Below are 19,414 nucleotides of genomic sequence, written 5' to 3'. Positions count from 1 at the left end.
ATTGGGGAAAAATATTCCCCAACACAACACTCATCTGGGATCTCTGACGGAGTTGAGCCCTGAGTCAGATCTGCTTCGTACCGAACCAATCAGCGTGAGCTAAGGGCGGGATATGTGCGAAACCGGATGTGAAGCTATATAGACACGTCAATATGATTGGTTGTGTTTGCACGCCCACACGGTGATAGACAGACGCTCCCATCCAATCATCTACCATGTATCTTGAAAAAAAGGAACAGCCCCGTCATCGAATTTGCTTCCGCGATCCCAGATCCCAATAAGCTGTGAAACAAATTTGTGTAGCAAGCTTTTTGGATCTGGCAGCGTCAGGTTAGATAGAGACATCAATGCAGTAGAAAATCTCTCTCTCAAGTCGTGTGTTTGTGTGTGTGTGTGTGTGTGTGTGTGTGTGTGTGTGTGTGTGTGTGTGCGTGCGCGTGCGTAGTGTCAGTCATGTGTGATGAAGAGGTTTGCTTTGGTGTGTGATAAATAATTAAATAAAGTGTCTCTGTGTGTGTGTGTGTGCGTGCACAGTGTCAGTCATGTGTGATGAAGAGGTTTGCTTTGGTGTGTGATAAATAATGAAATAAAGTGTGTGTGTGTGTGTGTGTGTGTGTGCGTGTGTGCGTGCGTGCGTGCACAGTGTCAGTCATGTGTGAGGATGAAACCCCTGCGTGTGTGGTTGATAATGGGAGTGGCATGTGCAGGGCGGGCTTTGCCGGAGACGACGCCCCTCGCGCCGTCTTCCCGTCCATCGTGGGACGTCCCAAGCACCAGGTGAGATGCCATTGGTCGATTCGACCATAGATAGATAGATCGATATACTGTATGAGACCTCGCCATTGGTCATATAGCTATAAAGAATAGACCCTCCAGAAAAACGTGGGCAAAAATCTTTGATTATGAGGGCTAAAATCCTTGATTATGCAGACTAAAATCCTTGATTTTGCGAGTTAAAATACGTGATTTTGTGATGAAATATGCAGGTTTTTATGGGATATTATGCAGTGAAATTGAAAATCTGAATGTTATGAAATATGCGAAATATGTGAATTTGCAAACTACCAGTATGCAGGATTTAATGTTATTTTATGTGGTGAAATATGTGGGAAGTTGTGAAATGAGTGGTAAGTTTTCATGATGCGTCCCTTTTGAAAAAACAATACTTGCATTACTTGCACTCACATTTTCTTGGAGGTTCTATAAAGAAAGGCTAGGCCCTTTCTGAAACCAGTCCCTTGACTTGAAGTGCTCTCGGGAGGTTCCCTCATCAGGAAGTGCCCCTCCAGCTGAATCAAGTTCCCTTGATTAGGGTGCTGGGTATAAAAAACTGTTTGGAAATACACTCGCCCTCCTTGTGCAGAAACAGGAAACAGACACCATTCGTTGCCATGGTTACCATCATGCAATTGCGTTACCTGTTATTTTGTTTGTACAGTTATATTGCATTTCATCGTGTATGTTTGTGTGACATGTGGATTTCATTAATATGGAAAAAGGAAATACAGCGTGACTGTCAAAAATGACATGTCATATACATCCATGGTGTTTATAAATCATTGTTAAAAGTTGTTTTGTTTGTGTGGTTTCATTCATAGTTTTTCACGGTGGGGTAAATAAAGAGCCCTTGTGAACATCAGTTGGAGCGTTGTCTATTCTGCATCAGATGAAGATTATTTAGGAGGAGTTCATTTATAATTTATTTGTGGTGGTACTTACATTTGTATGTCGCCGTTTCCAGGCGAGCAGAGAGCAGGGCTGCACAAGGCAATCGAGTCTAGATCGGCACAGACTCGCTCTTGAGGGCTTTATAAGCCACTTCCACTCAAGGCTGCTTGGTTTCGGACGACACTTAATATGGCGCAGCCTCGCGTGAACGTGCATATCGAGGGCAAGTGTGTAGGGCGAGTGGCGAGGAGCTGGTTTCAGAAAGGGGGGCTAGGAGTCGGAGTCTAAAGTGCAGTTCACCGACGGCCATCTTGCTACAGTCAACTTTTCTGGTGCGTTCTATGGGCCGATTCATACTCCTATTTTACCGCTGCAGTGCCGAAATGATTTCAGCTTGTCAGAAATTTTCAGTAGCACCGAAGAGCCGACTTTAGGACGGTACCCGCCCCCCCCCCCCCCCCCCCCCAAACCTCAAATTACGTCACATTGTAGGCTCGAACCGACTCTTATTTGGCTCTAAAATAGGAGTATGAATTGCGCCTAAGGTAGCTGGTGATCTGCTCAAGCAAAAATACTCCTAACTTGCTTAAATCTTGACCGATGTAACGGTTTGGTTTATTACAAATGTTATCTACCCTGTGGGTGAAATCTCTTGTCGCCACCTGGTATTCCTAAACGTAACCTCAGTAAACCTATGTCTAAACCTGTCTGTCTGTCTGTCTGTCTGCCTGCCTGCCTGCCTGTCTGTAGGGGGTGGTGGCTGGGCTGAAAGACGTCTATGTGGGGTCTGAGGCTCTGTTGAATAGTGGCAATTTGAATCTGAAATACCCCGTAGAGCACGGCATCATCACCAACTGGGACGACATGGGGAAGGTACACACACACGCACGCACGCACGCACACACACACACACACACACACACACACACACACACACACACACACACTTTTCTCTTTTCCCTTTTTGCTTCCTATATGATGAATTCCTGTTCTATTCCTTAACTACATAGAAGTGTCTATTTGTATGTCTCTAAATGTTTTGATGAATTGAACAATGTGGACCCTGTTGTAAACAAGTGTAATGCTTAATCGGGTCGTCCACTCACAGTTAACAGTCTTTGTATTGAGTTTGTGCTTGAAATGTACTGTAATTCTACAAACTGTTAATAAATATTTCAATCAATCAATCAAAACACACACACACACAAACACACACACACACACAATGGTGCACCTCGAACAATCATACAATAAACTTGGATAAGACCAAATAAATTATCTTTAACTTTCGGAAAAGTGAGATTGTTCCCCCGTCCCTGGTTATTAGCGACCAGCACGTTGACAGGGTGGTGACAGGGTTGACGGCTTTAAATTCCTTGGCACCACTATTTGCCGCTCACTGAAATGGGAAGTTAAAAGGATCCCTGGCTAATAATACAAATATGCCTTAAAATATTATACTTGACCTCTATAACTACATAAAGAGAGAATCTTTCACTCAATTGGAGCTGTTCCTGTCGCAAGTTGATGATGTCCTATGTCCATGTGTGGTCTGGCCCTGTATGAAATATGCAAAAAGTATTTAAAATATTGCTTTGATGCTCATATTATCCGTAAGAAGTATTTGTCTTTATTAGCATATGCATTGCATACATTCCATAGGACAACACATGGACATCATCAAACCATTGTAGTTGTAGAGGGCAAGTATAATGTTTTAATATATAATATAGCATATTTGTCTTATTAGCCAGGAATCCTTTTAACACCAGTAATATCGTGAGCAAAGCCCACCAGAGGCTTCACTTTCTGCATCTGTTGAAGAAAATGTGAATCCCTAGACTCCTTCAAAACCACACCTTACAGACGGCTGCAATTCGAAACTGCCGTCGAATTGCCGTCCCCCCCCCATCTTTCCCACCCAACATTGTACATTTTTACTTTATAATGATGATTTCCCGTTTTTAAGTATTTGCCTTTAAATCTTCTGATGAATTGAAAATGGAGGACCCTGAAACAAGTCTTTTCATGGTTTCGTCCTGTATTGACCTGTACATTTGTTTGAAATGTACCCGCATTCTACATACTCTGAAATAATTTAAACAAAAAGTTCAATCAATCAATCTGTCAGATTTGGCATCACGCACTCTACAACGAGCTGCGAGTGGCCCCCGAAGAACATCCTATCCTGATGACCGAAACTCCGCTGAACCCCAAGGCCAACAGAGAGAAGACGACACAGGTGCACACACATTCACGCACACACACACGCACACACACACACACACACACACACACACACACACGCACACACGCACACACACACACACACACACACACACACACACACACACACACACACACACCTTATTATTTCAATCTCTCTCTACTCAGATCATGTTTGAGTCATTCAACACTCCTGCGATGTACCTCGCCAAACAGGCTGTCCTGTCACTGTACGCTGCTGGACGCAGAACTGGTCAGTGTCTGCCTGTCTTGTCTTGTCTTGTCTTGTCTGTCTGTCTGCCACTCTTAATCCAGAGCAATTTACAGTAAGCAAGAACAAAAAACATGGTAATACATAAAATACATAAAAATAGTAATCATGAATCATACATAAGCTAAAACAGTGGAATATCTACTGTATATAATGAAACTATGGGTATACACTACTATAGAGTGCTATGTCTAAATAAAATGCTATCTAAGTTACATAAGTTGAGCCTATATATGCATACACCTGTAAGGTCATCGAGGCTATAGGCCAGTCAATCTAAGAGTAAGATTTGCCCCAAAAAGAAATTGCAATAGTAATCGTGCAATGTTTTTTCATCCAAATAACATATTAAAATGTAATTATTATACGTGTGTGTGTGTGTGTGTGTGTGTGTGTGTGTGTGTGTGTGTGTGTGTGTGTGTGTGTGTGTTTGTGTGTGTGCGTGCGTGTGTCGTATATTTTCCTGTGGATCCGTACCTTATTTTCCTAATGTAGAATGAACAACAAATGAGCTCCGATTCCCAGGCAAAGTCCTTCTTTATTCAATCAAGGCATCTCCCATAGTTACATCAGGTTACAAGCATAGCAAAGTCATCTTTTCCATCTTATAGCAGCACATTCAGGCCAGGGTGAGCCTGAACCGTCCTGGGCTCCTCCATTTTCCAACTCACCAGCCTCAGAGCACCCCAAGCCCTTCCCAACGCATCCCTTTTATCCATCCCCCTCATGCAGTCTGGTCTCACCTTTTGTCCCTGTGTGTGTGTGTGTGTGTGTGTGTGTGTGTGTGTGTGTGTGTGTGTGTGTGTGTGTGTGTGTGTGTGTGTCAGGGGAAACAGCTAATCAAAGACCCCCAACTGTGACAGTCCCTGTAGTACTCATCAAAATGCATGAAGACAAACTGTATAGCCTCCTACCCTAAAGAATGGCTCCTCTATCAGTCAACAGAAAGGCCTAAAGCCTAGTTTGGAGACACTAAAGATAATATCAGATAAAAGATCACTCAAGAATTATCTTGAGAAGTCAAAGAGTGAAGCCACAAGGCTTCCTGCCTGTGGAACAATTGATATGCAAATAGTTAAGACACTGTGGTGGATGATGAAAGGAGAAATGGCTCGCAAGTTTAACAATTATGACTAACCATGTAGTTATGAATATGCTAAATGATTCAAATTACACCACACGTGCGTGCGTGCGTGTGTGTAAAATAATGCCTTCTATACTTTCTCCACCAAGGTATAGTCCTAGACAGTGGCAAAGGAGTGACCCATTGTGTTCCTATCTACGAGGGCTATGCTCTAACTCATGCCATCCGTAGGATGGACCTGGGTGGAGGAGACCTCACCGACTACCTCAAGAAGATCCTGAGTGAGAGAGGATACAGCTTCACCACCACAGGTACACGCACGCACACACACACGCGCACTCACTAATAATACATTTATTTGACGTTTTTAACATGTCTTTGTACACGTACAGCATCGAATGTGTTCTAGCCATGGTTCACTTGCGGTTCCAGGGCTTAAAATAATGAATATATGCATATTCATTATTTTTTATTAGATTATTATATTATTATTAGATATCATTAGATTTTCGGAAATCTTTACCGGGGAAAATTAACGGGCTTTCGATCTGTAGAACCACTGAATGGCCAACGCCCCTGTTGTGCCCAGCGGTTCTCAACCAGCCACCATACTGTCCTTGAGGCGGCTCCAGGTGGTCCCCAGCTAAATGATGGAGAGTTGGTATTTTGGTAACCAAATGGATCTTTAACTCTTGAGAGTGTAAAATGAAACCAAATGGACGGACATCTGTCTGTCTGTCTGTCTGTCTGTCTTTTCCATTGTATGCTCTAAAGAGTTAAATGTTTGGTTAGAAATCTGCATTATTTAATTTACAAGAATTGTAGGCTATACAGACAGACAGGTTTGCCTGTTATCTCTCCTTATGGTATACCAACATTAATACAGTACGGAATTGTGGACAAAATCTTATCCAGTGGCGACAACATATTCTTTAGTTTTGGGTCTGAGAGGCAAAATGCCATCAGATGGTGGTTCCGTGGCTCACGCATGCTAAATAAATAATAGACCTTGACGTGAACAATGTTGAAAACAACTGCCCTCTAATTCAATGATTTTTATCCCACGATGTTGATGTCATCACAAGTACAGTGATGTCATCTCTCAAGAACAGATTGCAAGCTGCGCTACTGAATCTGTCGGCAGGGGCATTCGGAACGTGTTTTAGCTATTATTTGTTTTGCCGATGGGTTCCCAGATGCCAAGTGTAGTAAGTAGTAACCATGGATGAAAGCAAAATCAAATCTCAGGACTTGAAATGTTTGTGTGAACAAGTCCTAATGTGTGCTGTTTCCTAAACAATTAACACAAGATGTAATTATGTTAGTAACATTGCTGTTTATACTGTACATACTGTACTGCCAACCAGGGGAAGAAATCACAGACTGAGGCTTCCCTATTTGCTTTTATGAAATATCGACTAGTAAAATATTATGGAAGATGCTTCTGAACATGTGAGTTTGACCACTTCAAATGTCAAATGCTTTAATCTGAAAATAACAAACCAAAAATAGAAGACATGCTGGCTTCTGGAATCCAAATGACTGAAATCAATCACAGTGTGTGTGTGTGTGTGTGTGTGTGTGTGTGTGTGTGTGTGTGTGTCGAGGTGGCAGCACGGAGGTGAAGCACCGCACAGCACCAATGTTGTTTTTATGAAATATTAACAACCACACCCGTCGTAACTGCCGTCGTTAATGTAGTTATGTGCAAGATGACTTTATGGAGAGCAGTCTGGACAATGTGTCTGGTTTCTGCAATCAGAGTTGCGTACAAACAAGCACTCCAGAGTGGAAGAGTGTACCAGCAAAAGCGGCTACCCCACGACCCAACGCCGAGTCCCCCGCTGGGTGTGGAGCTAGAATCTACGGAGTTCTGTGAGCTGGTGAACCCCCTGTCTGAGCAGCGGTGGCTGGCCTTTCAGGTAGCAGAGAGGGCCTTCAGGAGCAGTTTGGTGAGCGAGCAGCAAGTGAAACAACACTACGCTTCATCAGCAGACCCTGGGAGCTGGATCCGTCTGATAAAACTCCTGATCGGAATATTTTTCAACAACGGAGTATTCACAACTGAGAGCCGCGGCAGCGGAAAGCCCTTTGGCCTCCCCCTTCTGAAGTACGTAGCGCGGGTGCTAAAAAAGCTACCAACGAAGCAGCCGCTCCCGGAGGCCGTGACACCGGCTCTGGCTACTGGCTGGATCGAGGAGCAGTTACGTTTTCTCCGGGACACAGTGCAGCCCTCGCTGACGTCTACGAGGCAACAGCAGCGGAGGAAGGTGAGCAGAGACAAGCTGTCATATCTATGGCAGCACAAACAATCTGACGCAATCAAAATCATTCTGAACAACAGCGAATTCCCCGAGCCCCCTCCCTGTACTGATAATTGTGAGCATGTGCAATTACATTATCAGAATAAATGTCGTGGGCAAACGTCAATTACTGACCCACTTCCACCACCGCCCTGGCGCTCGGACATACCATCCTCGGAGCCGGTAAATCCCCCCGACGTTACGCGTTTTACGCAGGCTGAGGTGGAGACTGTATTACGCACGCTACCCAATAACAGTGCGTGCGGCATGGACGGTGTCTCATACGAGCATCTCAGGGCTACGCAGCCAGATATTTTAACGTCTATCTTTAATATCTGCTTGGTGAACAGGAGTGTCCCTGAATCATGGAAGGGTGCTCTCATCTATAGGATCCCCAAAAAAGGCAATATACCGGACGATCCATCAACCTGGAGAGACATTTCCCTCTTACCCACCATCTACAAGGTGTTTATGAAGTGCATTCTTGGCCGAATTCTCCCGTGGCTTGTGGATGAGAACATACTATCTCCCAAGCAAAAGGCTTACATCGATCGGCAAGGCATGAATGAACATGTGTTTTGCCTCAAAACAGGTATTGATGATTTTAAGCATGGGTCTAGTGAATTCTTTGCAGTATTTCTGGACTTCCGTGATGCATTTGGAACCCTAGCACATAACGTGATGATAGCTGCTCTTGAGGAAATCCATCTACCCAAGGTTTATGTTGATATTGTCAAAAATGTGTACTGTGGTTCATTTATACAGGTCATCTGTGGTAAACAGCTCACAGACCCCATCCCTCTCAGAGTAGGTGTTAAGACTGGCTGCCCGTGGAGTGCTGTTAATTTTGTGCTAGCACTAAACCAGTGGTTGAAGTGGCTCTGTATGTGTGCCCCCGCCAACACCATTTCCCCTAACCCTGTACAGGGGTATGCTGACGATGTTCAGGTTGCATCCTATCATGCGGCTGAAATAAACAGCATGCTCTCCAGAACCGACTCCTTTTTGGAGTGGTCAGGACTAGAGGTCAAAGACTCAAAATGTGCAGTTCTCTATGAGAGGCGGAGCGGGGGAAACCGCTGGTATCACTCCAATACAGATACAATACCTGCATTCACAATTGGCAATAAACCCCTAACAGTCTATTCGCGTCACCAGACATACACATACCTGGGTCACAAGTTTAATGTGGCAGGTGAGTGGAAAGATCAGGTCGAGGAGATCATTTCTGAATACTCCAGCAGACTTGATTCAATCCATGCATCGCCCCTACCACTAATCATGAAGCTGGAGGCAGTCAGAGTAATGGCATTAGCCAAAGTACAACACCTATTCTCCAATGTACATGTTCCACGAAAGTCACTACGTGAGCTGACTGACAAAACTGTACAGTTAGTGAGACAATGGACTGGCCTAAACACACACACAACACGTGACATTATATTCCACAGTAAAGGTGAGGGTGGTCTGGGGGTCCCCAATTTTGAATGGGTTTATATTGCTTCGCGTGTCTCCCATCTGTTGAATATGCTGAACAGTGATGACCAGTATGTGAGACGGCTTGCTCGTTCTTCTCTTTTCTTGGACCTAAAAAGACGCAAGGTCCCCCTAGCGAATGGTTCGGACTCTAGCTTCCTGGGCTTCAAGAGGAAACCCAATGGAAAGCTGGACAGTCGCTCTCCTGGCTTTGGTGTGTGGTCGGACTGGCCAGACCTAAATGACATGTGCTGCTGGGCTGACGTTACCCTGGAGTGGGTAGGGTCTAACTCTGAGGCGGTGGCTGCCTCAGAGAATGTTATATCTGACCCCAGTATCTCTGTCAGAGCGACTATGACTGTGTGTGGAACGGAGCATCAACTTCCACTGACTAATGCCAGATGTCGCCTCCTATGGGCGCAACAACAAAGACAGCGACAACATTGGACTGAGTTGAGATTACAAGGAAAGACTGCATGTCTTCCTGCTGCGGACCATTCTGTCTCTCACTCTGTGTTCAAAAATGTTGCCATTGATGAGTGCATTGTTGTTTTTACTTTGAAAGCGAGATTACAGGTTCTACCTTCTAAACTTAATCTCTCCATCTGGTTTCCAGGCAATCATGCTCCTCACTGTATCCATCATGGCCATGAACAAATAGCTGAAACCATGTCCCACATCTTAAATGGTTGCCATGTTTACAGGGGCCTTTACATATGTAGGCATGACAGAATAGTGGATTTGATATCGAAAGACATCTCTTCCATTTTCAGGTCCTCCATTATGCTTTATAAGCATTCTACTGTGAAGCCGAGGATGTTTAACCTGTGTAATGATGATTCTGTGTTCTCTAACATCTCAGCTAACACCCCTGATGTCATTGTTGTAAATGAAAACCATAGAGAGGTGTTCATTCTCGAGGTCGGCTGTACCTTTGACTATAGCCTGGAAGAAGCCTTTCTAACCAAAGTGCTGAAGTATCAGCAGCTAATGCAGACCATCTCACAGCTAGGCTACAGATGTAAACTTTTAGTTTTTATCTTTGGCAGCCTAGGGCATGTGCATAAGTTGGTTGTGAGGGGCTTACAAATGGCCGGCCTTTCCAAAAGGAGAGCCAAGCAGTTAGCGAGGTATTGCTCAGTTTCAGCCATTATAGGAAGCCGCTCAATTTGGAGGAGGCGTTGTTTCCTTTATCCATGATTTATGTATGCTGCCCTGTGTCCGACATGTCAGCTGTACTGTATGTAACGATGCTTTGCCGTCCATGCACGTTGTAACTGGCTGCTCTCCCACTGTCAAACTGCACTGGCAGTGTTTATGTCCTTTGTACAGTAACAAGGTATTCCTGTACTTCTCATTATGTGGACATAAATAAACATTTCAAATGTGTGTGTGTGTGCGTGTGTGCACGCACGCGTGCATGCGCGTGCGTGTGCGTACAGCGGAGAGGGAGATCGTTAGGGACATCAAAGAGAAGCTGTGCTACGTGGCGTTGAACTTCGAGCAAGAGATGGCCATCGACTCCACGTCTCTGGAGAAGGTCTACGAGCTTCCTGACGGACAGGTCATCACCGTCGGCAACGAGAGGTTCAGATGCCCCGAGGCACTGTTCCAGCCCTTCTTCATAGGTGACCCCTGAGCTGACCCCTGACCCCTAGTCTTGCGTAGCCAGACAACTATTTCACAATCTCCGAATGCTACTTAGAGTCTGGAACTGTACACCTCCCTAAATCCGAGTACTAGGAAGCTGCCATTTCCGTTTACGGAAATACATGTATTTTTGTCAGGGGAAACCTTGACTACTCATACTACAGTTACTACAGTTTCAGACAGCAAACGCGTCTGAAACAGCGGAGCGCCGCAAGATTGTGACAAATACACGTTACTAAAATAATAATCATACTAATGGACACACACACACACACACACACACAACAGAGACAGAGCTTCTTTCACCTGTCAAATATCACTATGTGATAATTTCTTGTTTTTTATTTCCTTTTCTGCTAAGAAGCAAGCTATATAATGTTTAGATGATTTCCATTTATATTAGGAAAAATGTGCGCGACTGTAAAGACGGAAGTGGGGAGTCTTCACTTCTGCTTTATATTTGACTCATGATCAGAGCTTCCGTTGCTTCAGACTGTATGATGGAAGCGTTTATATTTCACTCATGATCAGAGCTTCCGTTCTCCAGAATGTATGACGGAAGCATTTGAACATTGCGAGAGGCTGACTAAACCAAGTATGCACCCCATAATATTGCATTTGCCATTTTCCAAAAAAGTAACTTGTTACGATTTTCATGAGCCTCTGTGGTACTGGATGGCAAGCTTTCGTCACCTTATAGCTGTCATTGTTATTTTGAATGGCTGTGTTGTTGAACACATACACAGCTTCACGTTGGGAAAGTTACACGACTCACTAATAGGCCATTCAATCTAAGATTTGACCCAAAATAAATTGCAATAGTAATCGTTCAAGGCCTCTTGATCCTTATAGGGTCATCCAAATAAGTGAAATAACATACATTTTAACATACAAATTCAAGGGTTGAAAGTTGGAGTAGGCAAAAAAAATCAAATTTTAATTGGAACCAGTGGTTCCCAAACTGTGAGTGCCTTCTAGGGGGTGCGTGGCATGAAAAGGCTAATGGTGGTGCTATAATTTTATTTTAAATATATTAACATAATATGCCAATATATGGCAAGAATATGCAGAATATAGCCTATGCTGCATATATATATGCATTTCCAGGTTCATAATGTGCATTTAAGTGGTTATATAGGAAATATATGTCTATATATGTCTATATATAGCCACATTTGGGAAAGTGGCTATGGTCTAATTTAGCCCAATGAGTGTTTTTCGTGCAAAACAAATGCTTCGAATGGATTCAGAATCATGAACAAACCCTAGTTTTTAATGGTACTCCAACTTTCAACCACTACATTTACCGTGATCCAAAATGTATAATACTCAATTTTAGGATAATAAAAAAACCTTGAACGATTACTATTGCAATTTATTGGGCGACTGTGGCTCAAGAGGTATAGCAGGTCGTCCAATGATCCATGGGTCAGCCGTTCGAATCTCGGCTCCTCCTGTCTACATGTCGAAGTGTCCTTGGGCAAGACACTGAACCCCAAATTGCTCCCGATGTGCTGGTTGGTACCTTGCATGGCTTCCGCCGCAATCGGTGTGTGAATGGGTGAATGTAATGCACAATCTATGTAAAGCGCCTTGGATAAAGGCGCTATATAAATGCACCATTTACCATTTATTTTGGGTCAGGGCCTTTTTTTAGCTTAGATTGGCTGGCCTATAACTAACTAACTAACTCACTCACACAGGGTGTAAGCACGCTCGTTGCGGGCGTCTCTTCCATCCATCCAACTGGTGGATGGAAATGAAGCTCCACACACGTGGCAGGATGGCCAGATTCCCGGAGAAGCTTGCCCCCGCGGCATTCTGCCGCATGGGTGGAGCTTAATTTCCATCCGCCAGCTGTCTAAAAACCCGGAAGAGACGCCGAGCACGAGCGGCTTTTGGCATTTTTGTCACTCACTCACTCACTCACTCACTCACTCACTCACTCCGCTGTGTGCTGCCCCCTACAGGCATGGAGTCAGCGGGCATCCACGAGGCCACCAATGTCAGCATCATGAAATGTGACGTCGACATCCGTAAGGACCTGTACGCCAACATCGTGATGTCTGGAGCCACCACCATGTTCCCGGGCATCGTCAAACGTATGCAGAAAGAGATGCACTCCCTGGCACCCGCCACCATGGAGATTAAGGTACATATTAGACCCCTAACCCTAATACCCTCCACCATGAAGATACCTGTACATTAGACCACCCATCCATCCTAACACTAACCCTAACACCGTCCATGCAGTCTAGCTTATAGCTTGGACTCAGGGGGGGTGGACGCTAGGGTTTAATATTTTCCCGGATTTGGCTCATTTTAATTCCCGGGAATTTGCGGACCTTTTCTTCGGGTGTTAAAATAGCCAGCATGGCCAGTGTGAAGCACAGCACACCGATTCGTTTATTATTATTATATTGGGGGAGAGAGAGAGAGAGAGAGAGAGAGAGAGAGAGAGAGAGAGAGGGTGCTGGTTACTTACTTACGCCTACTGCCCCTTCTGGGGCATATGCCGTCAACAAGCGATCTCCAAGCATCTCTGTCTGTGCTGGTGGTTATTATAAAACAAATTGTAGCCTATCTTCGTTTGTGTTCCGTTTCACGTTATTGCTGAGTGACCCACGCAGGCAAAAGCAAAAAGGGTTTTAGAAGTGACAATGTCCATCTCGGGGGGAAAGGAAACTCCTTGCTCCATCGGTAAATCACACTTCTCAGTTTGATTAGGCTACTAATGATTGACAGGTGCAGCAGCTTTCTCCTCAGGCATTCATATTTTGCTAAAGTGTATATATAAGCTCTGTATCTGGTTAATTGCGGGAGGATGCAGGATCCGCTGAATTTATCTTGACCGCCCGTGCCCGTCCTGCAGGTATTTAAATACCGCCCGTGCCACTAACATTTACGTTGGGTCCCGCTGGCTCCCGTTCCCGTTGCAGCCCTTGAGTGTGATCCATAATTCCATATAAATATCATCAAACATGTTTGAAAATGATGGGAGGGTTCAGATTGGACATTTCACTCATAGATCAGGGGAAAGAACGCGCACTGTGCGAAAACTCCTTTAGTGTAATTTCTAACAAGAAACAACAACCTCCGGGACGACGGGCCCCGAAGCCAATTCCGGGCGGGAAATTGCATGCCCTGTACCCGGGAAGCCTGGAATCCCTGTATCCCGGTATTAAACCATAGTGGACGCCTCTGCCTTCCATAGTCCCCAGTGAATATGCATCTTGCTATTCACTGTCATCCTAATTTTGTTTTTTAAATATTGGAATGTATTGTATGCTTGCATTTTTACATATCTGAATGTATTGTATGCTTGCATTTTTACAAGCACGCCATCTGGTGGCCAAATCAATTAATTACAAATCTCCAAATGTTGAAGCGGTTTCTTTTTAAAGCTCTCCCATCCTAACCCAGAACCTAACCCTAGCCCACACCATCAAGATTAAGGTGTAGAACTCTAATATTACTGATCGTCTTCTCTCCTGCAGATCATTGCGCCTCCAGAGCGTCAGCACTCGGTGTGGATCGGAGGTTCCATCCTAGCCTCTCTCTCCACCTTCCAGTCGATGTGGATCAGCAAGCAGGAGTACAACGAGACTGGGCCCAGCATCGTGCACCGCCTCTAAACCCCTCCCTAAATATCGCCCTCCATGCCAACTAAACCCCTCCCTAAACCTCACCTCCAAGTCCACTAAATCCCTCCCACCCTGCAACTCTAAACTATTCCATAGCCATGCACGCCCCACAGTCTAAACACCCTTCCTTAACCCCTCCCCCCGTCACCACAGTCTAAACCTATTCTAGCCACGCCCCTAAAGTTCTAAATCCCCCGCTTAACCACTTATAAACCCCATCTATACTTTGTTAAGCGGAGTTCCGCAGGGCTTTGTTCTAGGCACCTGCTGTTTTCACTATACACTATTATTAGACATATTGCTGAAAGCAGTTGTTATGCGAGTGCCATGATTTTTTTTCCACCCTAAAACATGATTATCAGGTATTATTATAATATGAGGAAGAATTATTAAAAAAAAAAAGTGTACAGTATTTGTTAAAATGTAGTTTTTATGTGGACACGCCCACCAGTTAATTAAGTATGCCTGGTTTGGTGGGTGGTGATGGGTGAAGATCCACCTGAACCAAAGCCGCACCCACAGCTGTTGATAAAGGAGGATGGGATGATATTGTGATGCGGAAAGGAAGCACGTGTCGTCCCCCCCCCCTCCACCCTCCCTCTCCCACAATCCACTGAGGAGTTTTCGCCTGGGAACCAAGGCCGCAACGTCTGCACAGCAATGCTGTTATTCCTTTCACTATCTGGACTTTGAGACAACGCGACCCTGGGCCCCAGATACGAGAGTAGCCCAAAAACAAGAACTCTTACGGACAATGAACTCCATACACACACACCTACACCACACACTGCCTCACCCACATACCCCGTGATGCTGCATCACATCCCCAACCCCCCCCCCCACCTGCTGCCCGGGTGTGAACATTTTTTTCCTGCTCTCAGACAGCCCTTCATACTGAAGAGTTGTGTGAGAATCAGAGTTTTTTTATTTGTTGCAGATCCAAAAATCCAACCCCTCACCCCCACCCAAGTTTCCGTGCCTACGCAATGCAACTGTAATGTGATATGTTGTCTCCATCCCCCCCCCTCCCTCTCTGTCAATACCCCTCACCCATTCTATGCTCCCCCTACCCCTATTTTGCCTCTTTTTCTTTTGTTCTATGATGCAAGAAAGATGTATTTGGCGCTGCACTGTGGCGACATGGACTAGGGCTACGCTTGCATGCGGGCCCTTTGTCTAAGACAAATTTCTTCCTCGGGAGCCTACTAAAGTATATCTCATCTCATCTCGTCTCATGTCACTATATCACAGTTTTTTTCATTTGCACTTTTGACTGTCAGGGTTTCAGCCTCCAGGGATAAACCCTAAATATAAAGGAAAAACATCATTGCACATAACAACCACACCAAGGGGTCTAATGAAGTACTGTCACCTCATAAACGCATGAGAAACTGGAAAAAATACAAAACTTACGGCACTCCATCTTTAACTAAACCTTACAGAATATCAACAGTCCAATGGCACCCTCTTGTAGCGAATTGGTGAAGTGCACCAGAAGGGCTCTAATATATTGCCAAATTTGTAACGGTTTGATAATTAAAATTAACTGTTACTCTTTTTTATAGTACGGGATAGTGACTGATCTCCTTTTGACACAACTGATTTAAGTAGAATGACAGGAATAGCTTAATAGACAATAGACAAACAGCAAACAAACTCATGAGAACACAGCAAAGTTGTGATGAAGTTATGTGGCTCTTTATCCAACCAAATAATACTAATAATAATACAGACAGGTGTAAACGCCCACAAAATTAAATGAATGAGCTGAAAGTTATGAAACCCGTTTGAACCGAATGCCCGCCATTCGCGCACGCACGCACGTACGCCCGCTAAATAGTTTATTAGCTAGGTCTGTAAGAAAATAGTAATTTAAGTCTGCGTCTCGTGCACGCCATCATGCTCCTATTGTTCCTTATCGCTCCGCCACCAACTATTTTGTAGTGCGTCAGACAGCCTCGGACCCGCCAATCAAAACAATCCCCTCAAATCATAACATAGGCTTTCAAAACACCCCTTAAACAATAACAAAATAAAACATCTTAGGGCCTTACCCTTAAGGGATTAAGGACCATTATTACATAATGTGACATACACTTTTAAATGCCATAAATAAAATAAATCCTTTTCTGTGGCAGCGCTACAAATTGTTTTAATTTGAAAAGACTAAAGACTAAAGCAGCATTGTGATTGCATGTCATGTTAACAGCTAGGATGCGATTACCATATATATTTAAAGAAATAGATGTGTCTATGGTGATTACTGTATGAATGCTGCAGGATTTCACAATAAAAGCTCTTCAGGAAAACAATCTGCTTTTCTTTTTTTACCTGACCAACGACGTGGTCCTTGTAGTTTTGTTGTGGGGCAGGACAATAGTAGTAGTAATATCAGACATGCATAATTATACAAGTGAGTTAGTCTCAAGGCTAAATCATTAGAATCCATACACGAGTGAACTAAACTGGTTGAATGTGCTTGTACATATTATTATACTGTAATAGTAGATACAAATTATATTATACTGTAATAGTAGATACAAATTACATCACAAATGGGATGATGGAGTGGCTATGGCCATTTTAGCCAAAGGAGTGTTTTTTGTGAAAAACTAATGCTTGGAATGGATTCAGCATCATGACAACCCCCTAGAAGGCCTAGATTGACATGTCACATGCTAATAAAGCATGATGACATTTTGCCTTTTTTGCCTTTTACAGGTTGTTAATGGTACAGTATGGTCACATAGTATGCCAATTATGAAAATTGCTCGCAAGTTAGCAACCGGCAGTTTCTACATACTGGGGACCCATAATAAACATTTCTAACATAAAACGTTGGTGTACTCAACATGTCCGGGTTCACATTCTGGCTACTAGTCTATTTGTATTCATCAAAAGTTGGGCATTAATTTACGCAAATAGTTGAAATATGGAGAAGAAGAGGTCTTGGGTTATGAAGTAGTGAAAATAGCCTGCATCTACAAACTCAGAACGTGGTGCGAATCGATGTGTTGTGTGCTTGTAGATTAAAGCAATAAACCATAAGAGGTGTGAGGTCACCTTGTATTTTTTGAGCACCTCCTATGTCCAGCTTTCCGGGTTTGTGTACAAACATTGACAAAGACAAAAGTGAGGACGGAAAAGTGAAGACACAAATTGTGATTGGCCAGAATGAGATGATGTAACTATGACAAAAGAGCGCCCCTCACTTCACACGGGTGTGATTTTATAATGGCTGAAAGGCTTGGTGACCTACCACATTTAAACATGAATATTGCGTATAGATCATAGGTAGGCCTATGTCATGAATACAGTGGTTCTAAAAGTGTGGTCCGGGGAACCCCAGGGGTCCTTGAGGCGTTTCCAGGGGGCCCCCAGCCCATGCTTTTAGCAACAAAATCAGTGGAATTACCACTTCAACCATATTATTCATGCTGACTATTTTGAAGACAAGCTCACAACACGTCACAAATGAGTCAAAATAAGAGGCCTCACATGTCACATCTAGTAACCTCTCTATCTCTCTCTCTCTACCTCTCCCTCTCTCCCCCGGCCCTCTCTCATCTATCAACCTAGGCCGGACGGAAGAAGTAGGCTACTCATTGTTTACTTAAGAAAAAGTAGCAATAGGCCTATTGCAATAAAGTTCGAAATATACTCTGTTACAAGTAAAAGTCCGGAATTCAAAATATAGGCTAGAGTAAAAGTAAAAAAGTAGCCTATTGGTGTCAAAATGTACTTAAAGTACAAAGTACTCATTATGCAGTAGGCTATGTCCCATTTCACAAGTTTTCAAATGTATGAAAAAATAGAAATTTGCTATACAAGCTCACAATGCTCATTGCGTTGCATTGCGATATCGTCGCGATGTATAGGGCTGAAGTGGTTAATGTATGTTTTGTAATAATAATCAAAGTCACTAGTAACTAATCATTTCAAATAAATATAGTGGAGTTTAAAGAACAATATATCTCAGTTTAAATATGAATCATGATAATGTTGGGGAGTCGTCACCTATAGGCCTACAGTGAGAACATCTTGTCTAGAACATTTAAACATGAATATTCTAGTGTAACCAATGTTGGTGTATTTACATTGTGCCAAAGTTACTTTTTTTTTTTACAATACTGTTAATAAAACAACTAAACTAAATACAAACATTTGTAATGTAATTTTCTGCAGTGAGGGTCATTCACCTTTCTGTAGCTATAGCCTACGGCTACGCATACATCACTTATCAGTGATCACATCACCACTGATTAGGCCTACATTACTTTTCCTCATTTAACAGCTCCATTTTACAACAACATAAGGATGCAAAATATAGGCTTGCTCTTGCTGCCACCTTGTGGTGACAACGGACCAATGCATAATACACGTCCTGACATTAAATTCGTTTTTCCAAAAATAAATGTCGTTAGAATACACATTGGAATTCATGGTACAATATTAATTAATTTGGAGTGGTTTTATTTTCTTCTTTTTACAATAAAATGTGTCTGTTTATGATCGAAATCTAAACGAGCATTTATGGGTTTTCTGCGTTGGAACTAAGAATAGTGTGTTTCAACCCGGACGAGAGAGAGAGGGCTATGTGTCCCCCCCCCCCCCCCCCCACGTCCGGGTGGAAACGTCACCAACCAAGGCTCCGTCTTATGAGCTAATTTAGAACTTCCTGTCTGAGAGCTAGCTAATTTAAGACATCCGGTTGCCTTCAGAATAAAATAAGTATATTTAATTCGTTATTTAAATAATTATTACATTACATTATTAGTATTATTATTACATTACAGTTATTGTAAAGACACACATTATGTTTCTGTGTAAAAATAAGTAATTAAATAACATAAAAAAGTTATCTAAATGGATAAATGCTATTCACTGGAGTGCATGGACTTTATAAAGTGGACACTGGACAAAAGACGGCTCCGCGAGGCAACTATCTGGACATACCCACGCGTCCGGGGAGATGTCCTCTACCACCCCACAGTCTCCGCTAAGCGGGAGAGGTGTAAAATTCAGAGCAGCAGACCTTCTATTGGGGTCAACACTCAAAAAAGTGCCGTTTCCAGACCCAGATTGGACACTG

General features: G+C 43.4%; 1 protein-coding gene across 1 annotated transcript; it reads left to right on the top strand.

Moving 5' to 3' along the window:
* Positions 1 to 651: 651 nt before the first annotated feature.
* LOC308322920 (actin-1-like) lies at positions 652 to 14,313 on the top strand (the record flags this gene model as incomplete). The annotated part of the gene is made up of 8 exons (XM_080774409.1): positions 652 to 777; positions 2,419 to 2,541; positions 3,800 to 3,910; positions 4,063 to 4,147; positions 5,399 to 5,560; positions 10,471 to 10,656; positions 12,649 to 12,830; positions 14,176 to 14,313. 8 exons carry the CDS (start codon positions 652 to 654, stop codon positions 14,311 to 14,313), a joined length of 1,113 nt encoding a protein of 370 aa, XP_080630535.1.
* Positions 14,314 to 19,414: the final 5,101 nt, after the last annotated feature.

This window comes from Protomyctophum bolini (genome assembly GCF_963924005.1).
Source record: "Protomyctophum bolini genome assembly, chromosome: 10".
NCBI lineage: Eukaryota > Metazoa > Chordata > Actinopteri > Myctophiformes > Myctophidae > Protomyctophum > Protomyctophum bolini.
This window is presented reverse-complemented; position numbering and strand designations above follow the sequence as displayed.